General features: G+C 37.6%; 1 protein-coding gene across 1 annotated transcript in view; it reads left to right on the top strand.

Annotated features, from left to right (window-relative positions):
- Nucleotides 1–22,852, top strand: part of atxn10 (ataxin 10) — a 73,154-nt gene that overhangs the window by 11,853 nt on the left and 38,449 nt on the right. The window contains exons 4-9 of the mRNA XM_066724328.1: nt 6,919–7,015; nt 10,131–10,289; nt 12,362–12,442; nt 13,837–13,999; nt 15,152–15,260; nt 15,754–15,923. Of these exons, the coding sequence (XP_066580425.1) occupies nt 6,919–7,015; nt 10,131–10,289; nt 12,362–12,442; nt 13,837–13,999; nt 15,152–15,260; nt 15,754–15,923 (779 nt within the window). The remainder of the gene's footprint in view (nt 1–6,918; nt 7,016–10,130; nt 10,290–12,361; nt 12,443–13,836; nt 14,000–15,151; nt 15,261–15,753; nt 15,924–22,852) is intronic.

The raw sequence follows: 22,852 nt of genomic DNA on the forward strand, positions 1-22,852 counted from the left end.
TTCTCTACAGACTTCAGTAGTACAGTTTTCTAATTTTCAAATCATAATTGCTTTTTGTGCGATTTTGCACAAGATTCATTTAGCGAATTCGATCGGCAGATATGTCAACCAATAAAATTAACAAAAAATATTGGGCAGGATTTGGCACCATGTTTTGTGAATTATGTTGTGCGTGCAGGTTTGGGAGGTAAACTGGGAGTAAGGTTTGGGGCAAAAGAGAAATACTCAATGAATCCCAGAAACAAGTGAGAATTAGGTGAAAAAACAATCTATTATCCTGCATTTCATGTGCAAATGTGAATGATGTAATTTGATATATTTAACAGTGTAAAGCAGTTACTAGTGTAGATTCCCATTTTGCATAAACAAAATGGTAAATTAATAAAGCAGGAAGCATTGTTACGGTCAGTAGGTGTAGCAAATAATCATATACCACTACGCATGTTTAACAACATCTTTTCAAACTGATGCATTGTGGTTTCATGACTGTAAAGTATTTAACAATGTATTGAGCACTTGGTAATATTGATATTTGTGGTAAATCGAATACGGTTATTAATCATTTTTGTCACATGATTATGACCCAGGTTTATGTTGGAAAAAGGTATTCCATATTGTACATAACCCTTTAAACTATAAGGGTTAAGATGAGACAAGTGTAAGTTGTGAAGGCCAGAACAGAACAATAACCAAGGGACCGTCACCACCGTACTTCATTGCCTGAAATGCGCTGCTTCAGGCAGCTTAATTTCAATATTTTTAATTCATTCACCACTGACTTCCAGAACAAATACTTTTCACATCATCGGCTTGATCCTTATTTCATGCCTTTATTGATCCACGTCTGTGTGAAAGCTTCGTCGAGACTCTTCCCTGTCTGTGACGCAATTAATTCTTCAGCAAGGAATTAACCTTGTCATCGCATTAATGCAACCTTTTATTTCCACTGATGAAAGTTTGTTTTACATTTTCCTCCTAATAGTTTTATGGTCAAACTGTCTCTTATACAGTACTGCTCATGATTTACAATATTAAAATAAGGGAAACCACGTACAGAGAGAACAGTAGCATTCCAAGTAAAATCCAATTCATAAATCTTTCCTGGGTTACCTGTATGTTTTTCCTTCTTAGGGAGATTTACATGCCCAAATAATATCTCTGGGATGCTTTCCTCTCCACTCCATGATGTATCCATTCTCCTCCCCTCCTCCTTTGAAGCTTCTAGGGTGTCTTGACATTGATATTTTTTCACTTTTGTTGTACACCTATCCATAGTCTCTCTGCTCACTCTGTCCCATCTGTTATTGTTCTGCTCTGTGCCACCAGCAAATACACAGTAGACTGGCCCCTTTGTTTTAGATATAATATATAACATGAATACATTCCTCAAACATGGAATCTTTCATTACAGATAACCCTGTATCGGCATAGATCGTATTTTGAGAGGGATTGCTCCGTTTGTCTTTTTAAATTCAATCCTATGTTGTTCTCATCAGGCGCACTAAGATTGCAGATCTATGCTTCATTCAAAACTAATTGAAGGAAATGTTAAGAAAGTAAGATAATGTTGAGTTTATGCTAAAACCTAATCAGTCTGTAATTGGGGCAAGGCTTAAAACAAACAGACCAGTGTTAATATGAAGCCTATTTCCTTGAATATTTATTGATTTGGCTGATTTAAATATTGATGGAAAGCTAGCACGTGTAATGACTGGAGCTGAGGAGACACTGCGGAGTGCGTTTCCATTCACAGGGAATCTTTAGCCTCTGCTGTGATGCATGGTGTGCCTAATTGTACAGTGGCGACCCACTGGTTATAAATAGGGCGGAAGACCACACAGTTTGACGGGAGCTGTATTAATTTTGACTGTGGCTGAGCCCACAGCGAACTAAGCTGACTGTCAAGGGCAGGGTTAGAGCTAAGCCCTTTTTTATTATGTTATTGTAATTTGATTTGAATTCAACTTTCTTTAGGTTTTTCCAAAAATGTAGGAAAAGACATGAACTGTACACAGTGGGCTTTTCCAAATAGCACTCTCCCTGCTTGTTTTAATGAGAGCTGCCCTTGGTATGTGATTTTTGCATGCTTACACAAGATCACAGTTCTGCTTTGCTTGTGGAAAAAGACCTTTTCAGCCCAGTCTCTGCCCTGCCCGTGTCTCTCTAATCACGGTAACCTAGCTGTTTGTAAACGAAAGCTGTCCCAGTGTACTGCAGCTTTTTTTTTTTTTTTTTTTTTTTTTTTTTTTTTGGGGGACAGCAGATCAAAGTGAGCAATAGAGGAGTTGTTAAGTCAATGTAAATTTTTTGGCATTCCCAGTGACTCAGCTTGGTAGAGCAAACACATGGTGTGGTATGTGAGTCACGCGTTCAGTAGGTAATTTGCTCGAAGTAGCAACTGTGACAAGTTAATGTCCCTGGCTCCTGACCCAAAGAGACCCCAGATTGACAGGATATTGATCAGGAGCAGATGAAGGCAAGTCAGTTGTAGTTGATGTGCCCAGTCTCACCATTGCAGCTTTAAATGTGTGTTATGAGACTCCAAGGGGTGGCACAACCTCTCTGAGCTTCACAATCCTTTCTTGGATGTATCAGGCAATTCAGATTGTACATTTTCACAGACATCCTTCTAAACCGCTCTTTTGGCATAGCAGGTTGGTTGCTTATTTGGGGCTGCGTGGATCAGACGCTCAGAGGTGAGCCCGAGTGAGGCCTGACTGCACATTCTTCACGTACAGGGATGGAAATGAGACAAAGCTGGTCTTGAAAAATGTATTTGAACAAAGTGGACCACAACATTTATTACTTTAAATGAAATGCATAATTCTTCAAACTTTGGTAACCAAGTAGCAGTACTCAATGCTCTCCTCTTGGAAAAATAAAACAAAACATTGGATGAATGGCTAATTTAATGAGAATAAATGGCATCAGGGTTTCCATGTTGGGTTTATTAGATGTAGGTGTGTGTGTGTATGGATATGTATGTATAATTATAAATGAATTTTCCTGGGGTTTAGTGCAACAGTCATCTAGCAAAAAATAATAATATTGGAATTATTTTTTCCCTTGACCAGAATTAGAGATAATTGAGTGGAAGTCAAAAGCGTGCTAGACGTTTATTCTAGGTTTGGCATGCGCTGTTAAAACAAGAATTACAAACCCCTGCTGTTTGATTAATTTCAAGGATGAACTTCCAAATGGCCTTAAACACAGACCCCATCCCAAAATACTCTTTGGACGAGCTTGCTTTACAAGCAGACCAAATCTAGAATTGTGAGCTTGTCTTCAGCAACGGGTACAGATGCTAGCACTTTGTTTTTTTAACCCCTGGTTGTAGACATTGTGCACTGACACAATAGGCTCGAATTTCAGGGTGAGCAAAGATTTATGAAGTGCTAAGTACAGGCCAAACTCTTCTGGGGAAAGGCCCACAAGGTTTCTCAGAGGATCCCAGAATAAAAGTAGAAAAACAAGTGATGTCTTCAGGAATCTGTGGTTTGGCCTATCATCTCCCTGAGTGAATTTGGATCTCCCCTAATAACACATTTAAATTAGCAGTGGTTAGGGTTCTTCAAACACAGCAGATTCACCCAAATACTTCTCCCCACCTCACCTCTCTCTGGTCAGACTTGAAGTAACCACACACTAGGGTCATACCGTTTTCAAATCAAAGCCAGACCCATAATTTGCTTTTGTTTCTGTTGTTGCCTCAAATATAAAGACTGAGGCTGTGCTAGAGAGGTCAGTGGGGGAGCAAAATAACAGAAACATCAATCCTCTGCCCATTATTAAGAAAGATAACGAAGTCTTCATCAATATATAAAACTGAAGTACGAATGGGTTCTGAGTACTGACTTCACTTCCAAAGAAAAATGCATTTTTTGAGACTGGTCAGTAATCATGTAATCTTTCTTTTTCAGTTTTGGCACAGGGAATCACCATACTTTAATTTGTTGTAAACACTACAGATTTTCTCTAATTAGGTAAAAACTTCCATTACCACACTGCTGCCACTTTGTTTATGTGTATTTATTTATTTAGTACAGATCTCTTGTCAGACACTTGTGAGTTGATATGTTACTACATCTTTAATGGAATACAAAATAATAATAATTTAAATATTGTATGTCTTCCTTTAAAGATTCCACTGTAACAAAGACAGCTGGTTCAGCACAATTAATATTTTCTTTCCACAATATTATTTATTGAGGAGTTCTTTTATGATGTGGTAAATCAATATGGCTCCATCTTTTCTTGCCATGGAATAATGGATATTGGCACAATTAATGCGTGTTGCTTAAATTGAAGGATTTATACCTTCAATTGGAAGTGTTCATGTTTTTGTTCTTCATTCATTCATTTTTTTTATCACCAGCAATGGATGTTATACAGTAGAAAGTGAGAACTTGCAAGTCTCAGAAATCTGAAATTGCTTAAATGCTTATAAATCTCTCTCTCTCTCTCATATATATAATTAGGGGTGGGCGATCTTCCCAAAAAATCATATCACGATCTTATAACACATAATCACGATCCACGATCTGAATCACGATCTTCTCAATATTTAGATGTACTATAGACAATATCCAGAATGGAACAAGTCTACGGATTTATCTATTTGTACAATTTATAACACAACATTAAGTATGTAAATGTAAAATGTATTATATTTTGAATTGCTATGTTTTATGTAAATTTAATTTTTAATGATTGATGCCTTTACTGAACTGTATTTTTGCACTTTGTTTTGCACTCATGTTGTAAGTCGCCCTGGATAAGGGCGTCTGCCAAGAAATAAAATAAATAAATAATAATAATTAAATAATCAGTTGTCAAAATGGTCATTAAATGGCCTGAGTTTAACTTTATTTTAAATATTAAACTTGCGATCAGCAGTCAATAGATAAACATTAAATAACACAAGATCTTAAAGTACTCAGAAATTGCAGTAATAAAATATAAACAACACAAAGGTGTGCGCTTTTCAAATTCTGAAAAATAAACATTGTTACAACTGCAAGTGGAAATCACAGCCAATAGATAATATGATATAAATGATATAAGTAGAATTTGCCCACCTCCGTCACCTCTCTCCATCGTTTGCTGCTTTTGTCGTATTGTTTCTACTGCCCTAATGTGTCGGTCAGTGATAACTGTTTGTTTCGGGACCTCTTAAGATACAGATGAGTGGGATTGTACTGACCTGAGGGAAACACTCTCGGCATGTTCCTTCGGTTGCTTCCTTTTCAGTTGGTTGAAAAGATTTGTCGTTTTACCTCCGGAAGAGCCGACCGTTACCCGACAAAGTTTACAGATAACTTTTCTCTGAGAAATGTCTGACTGTGCATAGCCAAACCACTGCCACACAACTGATGTCGAGTCTTTTTTTGGCACCAGCTCCTCATCCGTCGTGCTGCTAGTTCATGTTGAATTTTTTGTCTAATATATCACCACGCATGAAAGACACATGATTGAGACACGTGGTATAATTTGGCCAATCGGCACAGCCATCTAGTAGGCAGTCGTTGTTATAGTTTTAACATTATTATGAGGACATAAAAGATTGCGATCTCTACGATTCGCTTGAAAAGTAGATCGTGGATGTCTTCAAGATCGATCACGATATAAGATCGTCAGATCGCCCACCCTTAATATATATATAGTAGTCCTAGCTTATTAAATGTATCCAGTTGCAAACATCTCAATTTTGTACATGTAATTATGTATGTATTTATCACTACAAGAATTACCTGTACACATTCTAGATCTTTTATTTTACTGAGTCATTTAGACCGTGCTTTCATCAAAAAAAAAAATTAAAGAAACTAGAAGTCCTCTGCAACACAAAATAAGAACCTAGGGTCACAGTGATGTGGAGGACATGTCCAGCAATGTCAGAAGACAAAATGTTCGTCTGTCACTTCTCTGAACTTTCCCAGTCATATCCATTTTAACGGACCAAAAAAAAGAATCCTAGCCCACAGCTTCCTTAGCAAAAACAAACCATTTCCTGCAGCAGCAGTCTTAAAATGCACCCTAACCTCAACTCTGTCAGAACATTCTCGCTAAAGCAAGCCTCCAAATTCCGGTACAGCGTTCCGCATTGGAAATGGGCAAGGGTGAGAATGCCGGGGCCTTTGATTTCACATGAGGCCTGTCTGTTCATCCAACCAGACTGGCCACAGACCTTGAAGAATGACTTTCCCCAAAGCCAATTAAGCCCAGCTCCCTGGGTGTTGGTCCAGTGTATGCCGGGGTTTCTATTATTTTGGTCACAATCGAATTGCCCGTTGCCAGTTGTTGACACAGTGCAGGCTCAGTCTCTCATGCTCTATCTGCAGTCAGAGGTGGGCTTTCCCATGGCTGTTGCAGCTTTGAGGGAAGCAAATTTCAGCTTGGTCAAATCCTTCAGCATAGTGGTGATCTACTAATTATAACTCTAGACAGCTGCTATGCACCATGAGCATCTCAACAGGCAGGAGCATATTATAGCATTGCTTGAATTACAGATTTGTTTTTCCCAGTCACTTTTGTGTTTGAATGCTTCCACCTTTTGGATGTTTGTTTGCTGATGTGCATGCCAGAGAAGTGTCTTTAGTTAAGTGCTTAATTCTCCTCCTTCTTTTCCAGAATCACTTTATTATCACAAATACATTTTTGACCTCTGTCTTAATGTGTGTGACTACCCTCCACACACACACACACACACACACACACACACACACACACACACACAGTGAATACCTGAGTTCATGTCAGCTGCATTGCTTTACTTGAGTTCACCATTGATATGCATACTGCATAATCTCAAACCCTCTCTGCTGGGAACTTCACTGTTTAATGTCTCTTCCTACCCTCATGTCTGAGAAAAATATTTAGTGAAGCTAAATGCAGTTTTGTTTTTGCTTGTTTTTCCAGCTTTGCGTTGTGGGATACAGTTCCTTGGAAACCTTGCTGTTGGAAACCAGGTTTGCAAAGATGACATCTGGAAGCACACTTTCCCACATCTTTTCCTGTAAGTGTTTATATTTAGGACCACCAATGACAAAGCTGACCTTAGTTTTATTAAAGAACCCACTGTGTTAGAGCAACACCATCCCCTAAAGTTCTGTAATTACCAAGTCACTGTCCATTTCGTTTTAGATTTTTTTCATATTTTATTTTTTAAAGAGATTGTTTTTTTAACCTGCCTGTATGACATCTTTCAGACCAGGAATTATTGACGTCACTCTCCTTTTAACTCTACCCAATAATATGTATTTTTATAATGCAATGACCAAAACTGAAAACGGTTTTCTAAATTAGGTCTTTTTTTTTTTTTTTTATTCATTCCCAACAAATGTGCAACGAAGCATTTCAGGAAAACGCAGCTTTCATAACTTGATTTATTCCGAACAAATGAGAGGTTACCAATTAAAGGAAATTGGTCATCCACTCTCCACTGATTGTTTGGTATCTTGTTTTGGCCATAAAAAAACATCTATTTCTTGAAGGATCTCTACTTTAGCAGCCTGGCTGGCAGATTTTAGTCTTGATACCCATGACTCTTGGTGTAAGGAAGTGTCTCCTTCCTGCCCTCAAACACCAAATTTCTATAGATTTAATTGAAGTAAAGGCCTGGACCATATCAAAACTAAGTGACATGGATTTCATGTTCATTTCTTTATTTAGTTTCTGGTTTTGTTGATAGGGATTCTTTAACACAGCAAAATGTTTCATAATAAAATCCTTACATTAGGTGTAGATTATTCTATTACACTTCTTCCAGAGAGAAAATACTCTTTAAATTATCTCACTCGGCAAATAACATCATTGCTGTTTCCAGGAATAGCAATTTATTTACTTAAAGAAGCTTAAGATATATAATTGCAACCTAAATTGCCACATGGCAAGAGAACCTAGAAAGTTATTGTATGCTTTCAGATTGGAAAAATGTTAATTTGTCTGCATTTACGAGTCTGTTTTGTCTGAACACACCAAACTGGGCGAGCCAGAAGTTGTTCACCAAAGGTCGAACTCTCTTTTTGTAGAAAGCAAACAAAAGCTAACCATCTGAAAATGATTTCCATACATCCTTCAGAGCTTCCATGTTGAGTCGCATAAACAGATTGAAATGTTTTAGTTTTTTTCCCAAATGGCTAGTATAATGCTCTGCCTCACAGATCCCTGTTACATGTTTTACCTGCTCTGTTACTATAATAAACTATTATTGACCTATATCCACATATATAATTAAACAGTTTTTCCATTAAGCAATTCTGGTAGTGATATACACCAAAATGACATGTGACTTAATTTTTCATATTGAATTATCTGGAGATTAAAATCTCTTCCTCCATATAAGTATTATCCATCGTATATATTTACTTCCTTTTCCCTTCATTAGGAATTACCTAAAATTTCACAGTTAAGTATTCTCAATGCTATCTCTGCATTATTCTCATGTTCTGAAGTTCAAGTATTTATTCCCATACTAAGGAGTCTTGTGTGTATGTGATATGAATGCATTTGTGAATGAAATTGTCTTGCTTGACTGCATCCTTTGCTGGTTAATGAGTCTATATAAATGCAGCTCATCTGCAAACATGTTCCTGTGCTGATGCAACAACTACTATCCTTAGCTTTGTCTCTGTGTTACAACCTGTCTGTGTTAGGTTGTACCTGCTAGACTTCCATAATGGCAATAATTTGACATTTAATGATCTCCTTCCTTTTGCACTAATAAAAGACTTGTAAACGGTCACTCGTAAAGTATCTAAAATAGAGGCTACAGAGGCTTCTAACCTTTGTTTGTTAATAAGCTCCTGGCCTTTGAAGGCCCAACTTGGCCCTTTCTTACAGGCCCACACTGTACTGTAAATTGTTTACTGAACTATTAAGCAATACAGTAAACCGTTGGCACATTTCAGTTGTTAAAATACCTTTCTGTCTACAGTGTTTTCAAGCAGACCACATATGGTTTGCAGCCCTTAGTCTATAAATCTCTCTTGATACCTAACTTCAATAATAAAAAATGTCAGGGTGTTACAGACTGCTCTTTTGGAACATGATTAATTTATTTGGTTTTGCACTTGTTTTGAACTATGTCTAATTATGTTTATATGTTTGTATGTTAATACACAGTCTGGTTAAAAAAGCGGTTTGTAGTACTGTCTTTTTGAGAAGCCCTTAAAAAAGGTGAAAGTGCGTATTCTACGGTTCCACTGCTCCGCATCGAAAGAGGACGGGAAAGGAGGACAATTTTGCTTCTTCGTCTTCAGTCTGATCGGTTACATAAAATTGATTAAGAACCTTACCTGTAATATTAGCTGAACATATAGTGCTTTATATAACTGAGCACTTTGTGTTAGTTTTTAGACTTATTCAATCAGCTTAGTAGACAAATATGTTGGTTACTTTGAAAAGATATAATGTCTAGATAGTTTAATGTACTTAAGAAGAATCAGTTATAGCACCCAAGATACCCATAAACATCATGTGTTGATTGCACAGCTTTGGCATAGACTGTAGATGTACATGAATTCCTTCTCTGGCATCTTCAGAAATGGTAGGTCTTAAAGAATGTTGTGCAGAAGGGGGAATACACTTTTTTTTTTTTTTTCTTGACTTTTTCTCCTACATGTCGCAACTGATAAAGCTTACGTTTGTAAACTACATTTAGCAAGGAGAGACAACCTCGACACATCACTTGTCAGTGTGAGAAAGTTGTCCTTTTCCCCTGGTGTTTGTTGCTTTCAGCTTGTCTACTTCTTCCAGCTCCCCCTTGGCTGACCTTCTCACAGAGCTCCTGACCACCTCTGCCTCTTGGCCAGGCTGTCCACTCAGCCAAGTGGGCCAGCGCCAGAGAATGTCTATAAATTAACCGGCGCACAATCTGCTGACCGTACTGATTGCTCCTGGTTTGTGGTGTGTCGTCTTTGTCTCTCCTGAAGGAATTATGTGTGCACCGACCTTTGCTCACCACAGGTGACTTGCAGATGTGCGACAGCGGGAAGATTGCCACAGCGTGGAGAGAAGGCGGCTTGTTTATGTGTGTGGTGCACCACAGGAATCGCTCTCCTTCGCTCGCATGCGGGCTTCAGCTCTCATCCTTGGATCCCGGCTTCACTGATGGTCTGTTTTTGATGTAGGAAATTCCTCGACCACATTGACGAGAAGACGTCAGCCTACTGCTCCATGGTGCTCTACACCTGCTTAGATGCCGAGAAAGTGGGAGACATCATCCTCAGTGAGGAAGTAGCAATGAAAGTGGTCAGCCTATGCATCAAACAGCCGGAGCTTGACTGGGGGTAGGTTTTGTTTTCAGTTCTGTAGTAAAATTTCATAAGTATCAGAAGGTCCATATAGTTTACTATTCAGTACAGTTTTTTGCTCAAAACACAAACATAACAAATTTCCTCCATGACTGTACTGTATGTAACAGCCAATGAAAAGCAAATGAATCTGATAAGAAACCACCGCCAAAGTAAACAGTCATTTGTTTTTAATCCATACATTTAAATTTCCATCTTTCTTTTCTAACATGTTTTAGATTCAGAAAATCCATCTCAACACAAAACATGTATAAGTACAAACTCATGTTATAAATTTAAACTTGTTTTGCAGATTGAATTACAGCTTTCCCACTGTTTGAAGTGCACGTCTCCTATGGCGTGAAATGAGTTGATCACCATGGCAAAGTAATGTTATGCTGTAAAACACAAAATTATACACACATTTTCACATATGATTTATTCTAGTCTTTCAGATAAAAATGTAGAGAGTTGTGTACAAACTAGTTCTGTGGTTTTGTATTTGTTATCAGCTGGTTTGTTTCCAACCTCCTTAAAGGTCAACTGTGTTTTTATTTAGTCATCAAATAGATATCAACCTTTTTTGCCCATAATTGTGTGTAATCCTGTGTTAATCATGATCTTTTTAGTTTTTTGTCTTCTGTAATTTCCTTAAAAAGAAGAACACGATAGCTGGTAATACAGGCTTATTTCTAGCCTTCCTCATTGAATGGTTAATTCCTGAATAGCTGTAAGGCCATACACTTTACTTCCAGGTATAGTGTTTCCAAACTGTCAGTGTGCGCTCAGATTTGAATGAGGATTTGAACCAGGAACAGTTTCCTGCCAATGACACAAACCAGTGGTATGTTTGAGGAACTACAGACTGTCACTAACAAAAAACAAAACAACAGAACCGGCTCTGGTAACACAAGCTGTAGTTCAGATTACATTATACATCAACAAAACAAGGTAGCAAAAAACATGCTGGAATCAACAAGCATCTGCTCTTTCTGATGCGAACTGGTTGACTAAGTTAATATCCAGCTTGCTTTTATTAACTGAACTTCTATGATGCCCAGTGTGTCTTTAATAAAAAGTTAAAAAAAAAAGTCTTTATTGTGGACAACTTTGTTCTCTACGTTGATGTGGCAACAATACGTTTTCATATGCCTTATTGAGTGACTAAATATTAGCAATTCTCCATACTAGTGCTAAATTGTCAAAAAATCCTGTTGTTGCACAAGTACACACAATTTAGAAAATTGTTTTTTTGCAATTGTATGAGATGCCTGTGGTAATTTGCACACTGTTTAAAACTTTTTAAGGGCAGTCAAGCCATAACAGCCCTACAAAAGAAAACAATGCAATACCTAGGCCTTTTTGTAAATGCTGGTTCCATTTTGAAATAAAACAAGCTGTCTCCTGTTCCTTAATATGTGTGGCAGCTCTAATGGTTTTCTTCGTTTTCTGGGTCTCGTTAGAAAGCCTACTGCTTGAGCAACAAATCAATATACATAGTGCCTGCTGAATGTAAACCACGATTTGAAGTTTCAAATGTAATATGAGCATTGGAGTCTATCAAGTAAGCGTGTTTACCCTGCATGTACTTATGTTTGAAAAAAAAAATGAAAAGCATTTTGATTTGGATGGAAGTCCTGATATTGTACTTACTGTGGGGGGAAGAACTTTAGGTTGAGCATAACAAACAATCAAGGGAACCCACAAAACCAGATGAATTATCATTCAAGCATATTGACTTTCTGTTGCACATATGTCTGCATTGCTGGAGCCATCTCTTTCAGGCCTGTTTTCAATCTTATTTGTGATTTTGGACTGCTTGATGTCTCAGATAGGAGAAGCTCTGAGAAACGGGTTCATTGTCTTGCAGAACAGCTTTTTCCCCATTCACTCACAATCAATTTTTTTAAATGATTTCCTTGCAGGTGCATTTAAATATATATATGTACTGTAACCATGAAATTGGATGACCTCTCTTTAGTGTCTACAGGAATTTGGGAAGGTGACAAAATACTCTGAAGGACTGTCATTTCGTAATGCCTAACACCTTATTCTTTTGTGTTTTTTAGTGTCTTGATTGTTACACAGCATTTCCTGAAATCCTTCGAGCTTGTTGAAAAGATGTTTGCAAGGCTGAACAATCAGGAAAGGTAATCCCAGAAAACCATTGTGGTTTTGTTGTGTAGTTCTCTTTCCTGACAGGGTATCTTATTCACATGCTTCAGAAAAATGGAAAAAAAAAGTGCGGTTTAGGATCTGGCAACACAAGTTCAGATGTATGTTTTCATGACAGTAATGGTTTGAGATTAGCTGGTAAACATTGCAAGTTGGCCACAACTGGGAGTTATTTCTGTAAGACGCTTGGCGCCGTCACCAAGTCAAGAATTTTTGAAGAGAACCCCAAGCCAGGAACTCCGAAATGACAATTATTTTCAACATTTGAGAAGTAATTCATTAAGCTTTTCCATGCAATGTAAAAGGAGATATTCACCTACTTCTCTTGTGGAATGCCATTCCAAGCTACATTTCAGATTTAAGTGGTAATACCAACCTATATTTTATATCCACCATGATTAAAATACAGCTGTTCTACTGTGATACATCAGTAAAGATCTGAAAAATGAAAAACACATTTTATTTCGGTTTCTTTTTAATGCTAGTAAATTGCTACAAAAAAGGTTCCACCCTCGTGTTACCTTTCTAGTGTCTTGTTTGGGGCCTGGGTATACAAGCATGTTGAGAGTCTTAAAAATGATACGTAGGTGTTACTGAAGCTATATAGGACACTCTTAAATTACAGTATGACTCCACCACACAACTGGGTATAAGTCACTGCTTTATTTTACAGTAAAAACAGTTTAAAGTGTGTTTCCTTTAATATAAAGCAATTTTACATAGATGGCACATCAGATCTCTGACTATTGAGAAAGGGACAGAGATTTGAAAAGCCAGTTACAGCTTTAAAGGCAGGTTGGGAAAGCCAAAAAAAACATTGAAAGCAGAACGGCCAAGCTATCAATTTTGTGTTTTCACCGCAAATCAATAGAAAAACCTTGAAACCGTTTTTCACAATTGGAAGGGTGGGATTTTGCTTTTTGAGATGAAATGGGAATCAAATATCTGATGGAGTGAGAGTTATGCCTGGTTTTCTGGTGAAAGGTCACAGATACACTCTTACTAACACAAGTATTGGGACATTAGCCAAGAAGCCTTCTGATAGATGGTCTGAGGTATACTGGGCCATTCCTCCCACAGTACAGTTTACTGGTGCAGCAAGAGAAGCTGACCTACAGTCTCTCCACTGACTAGCAGTTCCAGTTCAACCTGTAGGTGGTCTGTGGGACACAGGTTGGGAGTCTAGTCAAATCTTTCATATTTCAGTGCCATTTTCCCCGTTCTGCTTCCAACTCTGTGACAGTGCGTTATAATCTATAGAATACAAAATGTCACGGCATGTGATGTGAAATCAAGTGGCCTTTAATAAGCAATACCATTTAACTGCTCTTTTCTTATTTTGTCATTGTTTTTTTATATTCCTCCTCAGGATCACATTATTAGACCTGGTAACTGCACAGCTAGGGGAAGCAGGCGAAGCCACCGAGGAGTCTGGGATCCCAGTGCGACTGGCCGAGTTCATAGCATCTTGCTTTGAGGAGCATTGCAAAGCAGTGTTAACATTAGTGTCCGATTCCTCTCCTAAACATGAGGTGAGGATCACCGGCAAGGGTTTAGTTTTTTTCTCTAAATTTTTATATGGTATAAGTAGTGCTTTTAATAATTAATAAAATGTATCTCAACAACTGCACAATTAAACATATTGCCTGGCAGCCTCAGACACAACAATTGACAGGCAGCACAAAATCTGGCAGATACCATCTGATATAAAATGGTAATTGCGAAAGCATATATTAACCAAATGTTATCAATACTTTCACCCATTTGGCATTTCAAAGGGCAAATTGAGTTTCAAAAGAAGTGCTTTTGTGTGTTGGTATCCCACTAAAATATCTTGCATGAAACCATTATGAAAACGGGTATCAGGTACACTGTGACAATTACTCAGCATTTCATCCAATTAAGTATATATTAAAAAAATAATTTCTTATTTTAAAAAATGTTTTAAATGACATTGAAACTTATTTTGTTTTGTTTGTTTTGACCAAACAAAGTGATTATCAATTTGTTTTAACTAAGTATGATATTCTTGTCAGAATTCCATATCCACATGAAACGAGATCAAAAGAACTATATGAATCGGTACTGTCCTCTTGCTTATATTAAAGTGGATCAATCTGAGTTGTCTTGAAAGATGGCAGCAGCCAAATAAAATAATACTAATGTTGTCCACTCTTCTTTATTCTTCAAAAATGTCATAGCCAACATCATTATGCTTGTTTTGATACTTCAAAACTCATACTTTGGGTCATAAATCAACTAGGAGATGACAATTAAATAAAAGGGAAGAAAATCTGACTTAGTGGGGGGAAGCAAAACTTGCTGAGTGTATATGAATAAATCCTTCCCTGACTACAAAACCCTCAACACCGCATCATGTAGACATGCTAGGAACTGCGCTGGCAGGAAGCAAAGATCCTCCATCAGTATATCATTCATGCACAAGAACATTACCAGAACATGTTTTAAATATATGTGTATTATATCAAATACAGTACAGTTGAAATGTTCACATTTTTGGGCCACATGCAGACTTGTATTTGTGTGAGCTCCCTGTTTATGCTGCAGGATTGATCATTGAGCAAGTAGCTGTTGATTAAAACCTTTATTTGTTTTCAGTCACTTCATGCTGAATGGAGGTGCTTGTGGAGGGTCAACTCTTTGTTTATTCACTTTGCTTACAGGAAGCTCTCACGGTGATGAGGCTCTTAGACATCCTCTGTGAGATGACATCAGACAACAAAGCCTTTATGGACCTCCAGAATTATTCAGAGCTACTGAAAACCACCGTTGGTAAATACAAAAACAATACATATAAATATATATGAACACTGTTTCATATGAAGGAAAAATGTTAACAAAACAGTCAGAATTAATGCAATTCCAAAGCATGGAAGAGAATGCAACTGTGGAGTTGACTTCTTCTACTTCTACTGAATTATGTTTCTGTCGCAGAATGTTTACTGTTTTCTGTCTGAATAATTTCTTACTACATTCTTTGTACATTTCCCCCCCCCTCATTTAAGACTAATTCAAAATGTCAGAATCTGTTGTCTGTAATGTTTATACAGGTTAATATACACACCTACACTTCTCTAAAATAACCCTAATTTTGATAACATTGCTTGATTCAGCATTGCATACAGATCTACATCTCTAAAAACAAAACAAAAAAACACCCCTTGCTTTGGTGTCAGAACTATAGATCACTGGAAGCTGTAGTCAGTCAATTTCTTTTGTTTGGTCATTTATATTTTATGTATTTATGCATGCATTTCCTTCCCAGAACTTTTGAAAGAAGTACACTTTCTGGGCAAAGCAAACCGCAACATTTTCACGACTGTTCAGAACTTCTCGGACATGGGCGCCCCCTCGCACCCTGTGGTGGGGTTCAAAGCTCAGCTCATCAGGCTGATAGGGAATCTGTGTCACAACAACGCAGACAACCAGAACAAGGTACTGTACTGTGCAATGGATGTATTATTGATGCTTTTCCACAGAGTTGTATGACTAAGATGCAATGGGATTTTTGGGCAATCAGTCAGTTGTATCCTTCCTAGTAAAGTGATTTATGCTGCGTTCAGATGCTCTTCAGAAAGTTGGTCGTGGTAAAAACGACTTCAGTCTGTTTGGGTAACGGCAGAAAATTTGGAGCGAAATATGAAAATCAGACCATGGAGTTATGACAAAAGATTATTCTGTTGTTGTGTTTTAAGAATCATTAGACACTTCCTGTCAATGAGTCAGGAACAAGATAGAAAATGCATCTGGTAGACGTTTTATTCTTTCACATTTATAGGCTGCATTCACAGTTACTATAGCAAATATTTAGCTGTGTGTGTTGTCACTATTCAGTATTTATCTGTCACTTTCCCTGTTCTTGTCCTAATAAATTAGACCATATCCTGAAAGGCGAACGATCGTGTAGTACCTGTAATTACAACTTGATCGGCCGTTCGAGTGCAATTTACAAGTCGGAAAATGGTTATTTCCCAGTTTCTGTAACCACCCGAGCTCAGCAGTAACGAATGTAGGGGCAACTAGATTTTAAGATTGACATGGAAACAGAAGGACGCTGTGTCTTAGTCATTTCTAATATCTGTAGCCTGCTTGAGGACATAATATATTAAGTTCAATTAAAGGACATTGATGTTTTAGTTATTTTGCTCCACTCTGGTCTGTATCGATATAGCCATTCGGTTTCATTTAATATCCATTATTGCACAATATCATTGTAATTTGTCCGTACCCAGTATAATTTTGGCTGATGTATCATGAACGTCAAAGGCCTTAATAATGTAGATCCTGTTTATGAGCATAAGGATATTTTATTACGTCAGAGTGCTGTAGTGCTTTATAATATCATTTCTCTAGCATTTTAATGATTGTCCAAATTATATAAACCTACATTATGATGCATTATCTGGCAATTTCATCCAGTTCAATTCACATTTAAAAATAAGTTGTAAAAAACATGCATTAGTTTCATATTTCAGACTGGTATAACAATAACACAGATGATACAAAAATATACAACTTTTATATAGTTAGGCTGAGTTTATACATTGCAGAGCAAATATGAATGGGAATGTCACTGCTCTGAGAATGCATGAATACATCACATTTACTCATAAAGCAAGTAATATCATTACACTTTGGCCACTACGAATTAATAAGTTGGAGGTGAAACTCCTGCTCAGTCTAACCAAATATGACGGAACAGATATGATACCAAGTACAATACAAATTAGCTGGAAAGGCCTGTGGTGACAAATGGCCTCAAAGCTGACAGATAGCGGCTCTGTAAATAGAAACATATGCTGGGAGTGCCGCTTGTCTCTCACAGCTGGATTACAGGCAGGCCTAGCTGTGACTGGAGATATGGGGGTGTGGCACCCAACTGACTAGGTGCTGTAGTGATGTAGTGGTTCAGTTGAGTGGAGCTGGCTGGTGGAACCTTTGGCTTACTGTGCGCAAGCAGCTGGGGATCTGTAGCGCTGGGCATTGGAGGTGGTCTGCATTGTCACATATCAGTGGGAATTGAACAAATATTGAATACTAAATTGAATCTTATGCCATATTATTGTAAGCCCTCTTGTTTGTGTACAGGATAACTACCCAGGATATAGAAGAGGCCTATTCATTCAAAACTGCAGATTAATCATTTTGAATTCCATTTGAATGAATTCAAATGAAAGCATCTGAAGTGCCACAAACTAAACACTTTCCCTTTTACTTACCCAGACTTTTCTTTTTCAGGGGCAGGCGGTTGGGGGGGGCTTCAGGTTGATTTAGATGGGTGTAACAGAGATAATTGTAAAGTGTAGATTTAGATTTTGTCATTTTGATTGTCAAGGCTTGTTGCTTATTGTGTTATTAATGGTGATGTTCTAAACCCCCCCCAGGAGCTTTTTTTCCTGTTTTTTATTATCTTGTTTGTTTTCTGGCACATTTGTCTGGCTCAAAGATAAAATCCACCTTCTGTCTTTTGGGTGGTGTGAGCAAATGTCCATGAAAACAATAGCAGGGGCTAATCTCTGGCTTTACCAGTGGATTTGACAAAACTTGTGTTCTTCAGCAAACCTTCGATGACCTCTTTTTAAATATTTCTCATCCTAAGCTTTTTTTTTTTTTTTTTTTTGGACGTGCTTGAGAATGGATTAATACGGCTCTGAAGGTGCTACATCTTCAATTCAATTCTTACTCCTTTTTTTTCTCCCGATCTCTAGAAACCACGTTATTCCCACCCTTTAGATAATTTGCAAGGCCTAAAGGGGTCTTAAAATCTCATGTCAGCTTCTTACAATGGCAATGGCGAATCAGTGTAGGGTCAGAAGTCAAAGTGTAATCCTGAAAGGTCAGGCAGAGGCTAATAGGGTGCTGTATCCTTTAAAGCGCGTAATCTCCCTGAGACTTCCTTTGAAAAACCGCACTCGTTGAATAGTTGAAGCATTTTGGCCTTTTTTGAAGATATTTTGCAGCTATTTCTTTATTCTCGCACACTGTTGGTTTACTAGTGATTTCAATACAGCCCTACTAACTCATGTTTTACCCCCCGACTCATTCCTTTTTTGAAAGCTGTGTTTTCAGAGGATTTGTGTTGTAAATTTACAGCTTTTGCTTTCTTCACATTTCCTCCTCTATTATGCTACCTTCAGCCAGCCAAATCCAATCCAAACTAGTTGATACCAATTAACAATTAAAATTCCAGTCTTTGGCTTGCATTCTGCTGGCTGTCATGATTTGAATAATTCTCACTGGCATAGATGGAGACGCACTTGCATGAACCTCCTGGGGAGAGGGTATTATTTTAATAGAAAGGGGCTGCCTATTCATTATTTGCAAGCAGCCATCTCTGGAGCACCGAGAACAGATAATGAAGCAGACAAAAAGCTGGCAAATAGCCACTTGCACTAGTGACTGCGAATCCAAGCCACAACCAGTAAGCTAAGGAGGAGATGGCAGGAAATAAATCTATCGAACTTTTAACAAGGCTTAACAACTTATCTGTTGTTGTTTTGGCATTTTTAAAGGGGTAGAAGATTTCATTGGTTTATTAAAATACGTTATTTATGCGTGTTTGGTGTCATGCCTTCTTTGTGTTTCTCTCTGGTGTCTGTCATGCTAATTCTGCTTCCCTGAAGAATTCTGCTGTGAAAAGGACTGCTCTTGGCAAAGTGAAATGAAATCATATTGGGAAGGGTACCAGTGGTGCACCCCAAAGCTTTTCAGTGGCATATTCCAGTGCTAGCGTGCTTTCTCAATACTCTTCCTGACAATGGCTGCCCTATTAATTCGTGCATTTCAATTCTCCCCTTACGTACTTATAATAATCTTATAATGTAATCATAAAAGTGATTGGTAGTGTAGTTTCTGTGAAAAGCCTGTAAACGTGAATGCTTACAATGTCTTAATTGATTCAGGCCTCAGCCTTTAGTTTTTAATACACTCTGCTACCACGTGCACTTTGTTTTGGGAGAGTACAGTTTAATAAGCGCAGGGACTCTGTTGGTGACACTAAGGCACTTGTTTGAATTTCGAAAATCACTAAACAGGTTGGAAATGAATGTAAGAGCAAAGCAGAAGTCCTAGCTGCTCTCTGCTGAAAAATCCTTGGTCTCTGGTGAGGGAAAAAAAAGGAATAAGGGATATCACTGCCAGGTCATAAACATGTGGCAAAAGCAGACCAGATCACAGTGATGCCTTATTTTTAAAGGGGTGTGATATTGCAGAGCCTTTAGGTTTTCATAAAAATAAACAGGAAAAGCCTACAATTATGTTAATTTTGCTGTTCTTTTTTTCTTGTTTATGAAGAGACCACACTGAGTCACTGTTTTCCTGTGCATAAATGTGTTGACTGTAATGTTTCTTGCTTGTTAGTTCCTGCTCCTGTTTTCCTTATTTTATATATATACTATATAAATACATAAATAAGACTATAAACAACCTAGTATTATTTTATGTATTATGTATAAATGTATAAAGAATTTAAATCCAGGGAAATAACAAAAAATAAATAATTGATCAGTTTAAAATGTGTTCCAGTATACATCACCACCAGCAGAATAACTGATTCGGATATAATAATTATAATAATACTTATTTGACTTTATAAATTCATTTTCAGAACAGCTGGAATCTGTTTTGTGGAACTACATTTTGAATAATGTAAGAATTTGCAAAGACTTGAGACTTTAAAGTGTAATGTAGTAGTTACTTAGCAAAGGTACTCCTCCTCTGCTTACTCAGCATGCCATAGTTCATCGCAGTGCAAGTCTGTCTACACCGCTGAGGAGAGTAATTAGGCCCCAATTAGTAGCAACCATACTTAATGGCTTTCCTTGTAAAAGAAAAATACATACATTAAAAAAGAGAAATAAACTTTACAGAACCCCTCCCTGACATGTGGTAATGTACTTAGATTGTACAATGAGATGAGTGTTTTCAGGGTCACGTTCTGGTATTTAGGTACTATACTGTGCACTCTCTAATCATATGTAATTTATTATATATAATATATATTTCTGTTAGTTATACTGTGCCCCACCTGTCGAGGCACAGTGAGAGTCTGGTCTTCACAAGTAGCTGTGTTAAAAATGATTTTTATAGTTATATAATAGTATTTTAAATTATGTTTTGATATTAGATAGTGCTTGCTATTTTTGTTTACATTTTTGCAGTACAGTTTTCTAAATCATTAAAGTAAAATGAAATAATGTGGAAATTACAATACATCAAAACTCATCATGAATGCGGTTATTATTATTATTATTATTATTATTATTATTATTATTTATTTCTTAGCAGACGCCCTTATCCAGGGCGACTTACAAAATATAAAATACATTTTAAATTCACCCTGTCCATTTTAAGCTATTGCAACTATCTATGTACATTATTATTCTGCACTGCACAAGAGTCACAGCAAATTATTTTTCTTGTCAGTGAACTGGTATTTATTTGCTATTTAATGTTTCATGTTGTTGCAGGTCACAGGCAAACTAAAGACAGTATCATTTTTTTTTTTAATGTTCCTGATTATACACTCACCTAAAGGATTATTAGGAACACCATACTAATACTGTGTTTGACCCCCTTTCGCCTTCAGAACTGCCTTAATTCTACGTGGCATTGATTCAACAAGGTGCTGAAAGCATTCTTTAGAAATGTTGGCCCATATTGATAGGATAGCATCTTGCAGTTGATGGAGATTTGTGGGATGCACATCCAGGGCACGAAGCTCCCGTTCCACCACATCCCAAAGATGCTCTATTGGGTTGAGATCTGGTGACTGTGGGGGCCAGTTTAGTACAGTGAACTCATTGTCATGTTCAAGAAACCAATTTGAAATGATTCGAACTTTGTGACATGGCGCATTATCCTGCTGGAAGTAGCCATCAGAGGATGGGTACATGGTGGTCATAAAGGGATGGACATGGTCAGAAACAATGCTCAGGTAGGCCGTGACATTTAAACGATGCCCAGTTGGCACTAAGGGGCCTAAAGTGTGCCAGGAAAACATCCCCCACACCATTACACCACCACCACCAGCCTGCACAGTGGTAACAAGGCATGATGGATCCATGTTCTCATTCTGTTTACGCCGAATTCTGACTCTACCATCTGAATGTCTCAACAGAAATCGAGACTCATCAGACCAGGCAACATTTTTCCAGTCTTCAACTGTCCAATTTTGGTGAGCTTGTGCAAATTGTAGCCTCTTTTTCCTATTTGTAGTGGAGATGAGTGGTACCCGGTGGGGTCTTCTGCTGTTGTAGCCCATCCGCCTCAAGGTTGTACGTGTTGTGGCTTCACAAATGCTTTGCTGCACACCTCGGTAGTAACGAGTGGTTATTTCAGTCAAAGTTGCTCTTCTATCAGCTTGAATCAGTCGGCCCATTCTCCTCTGACCTCTAGCATCAACAAGGCATTTTCGCCCACAGGACCGCCGCATACTGGATGTTTTTCCCTTTTCACACCATTCTTTGTAAACCCTAGAAATGGTTGTGCGTGAAAATCCCAGTAACTGAGCAGATTGTGAAATACTCAGACCGGCCCGTCTGGCACCAACAACCATGCCACGCTCAAAATTGCTTAAATCACCTTTCTTTCCCATTCAGACATTCAGTTTGGAGTTCAGGAGATTGTCTTGACCAGGACCACACCCCTAAATGCATTGAAACAACTGCCACGTGATTGGTTGATTAGATAATTGCATTAATGAGAAATTGAACAGGTGTTCCTAATAATCCTTTAGGTGAGTGTATATTAATACCATTTAACAGCAAAAAGCCTTGAATATAACTAAAAAAGCATTCTACTGCATTCTGATATCTATTAAAATAATTAAATTATCATAAATTATTACTTATTTTCATTTTTTAATCCTCAATTGACTACAACACTTTTGCAGGGTGCTTTTTTTTTTTTTTTTTTTTTTTTTTTTTAAAAGAATACATCATAATTCAGTTACAATGACCTTAAAAGTTGTCCCCCTGATGTCAATATCAGTTATACTATAGAAGTTTGTAACCGCAGAGAGGATTATTTTCTCATTGTGTCTAGACGCCTGAGGAATTAGGAAGAGGTTTTATGGTAAACAGGCACAAATACAGATACAAAGATAAAAGAGTTTATAATACTAAAACTTCAACTGTGATTGTGTACTGCAAATACCGACAATACACCATCAGTGTAAATGTACACAAATGGCATGTAAGGTTGAGGTCAGATTAGTATTTTACACCCTATTAAATGCACTCCAGTGTTATCAGAGATTTCAGTGTCGAGCGATGAACAAACTATCCCCTCCTCCTGGTTTTGGAGTCAATCCGTTTAACCTTCTTTTTTTCCTACTCAGTTTGTGGTCTGTTAGTGTAGCGTCT

The sequence above is a fragment of the Amia ocellicauda genome, chromosome 15 (assembly GCF_036373705.1).
Source record: "Amia ocellicauda isolate fAmiCal2 chromosome 15, fAmiCal2.hap1, whole genome shotgun sequence".
Taxonomy (NCBI): Eukaryota; Metazoa; Chordata; class Actinopteri; order Amiiformes; family Amiidae; genus Amia; species Amia ocellicauda.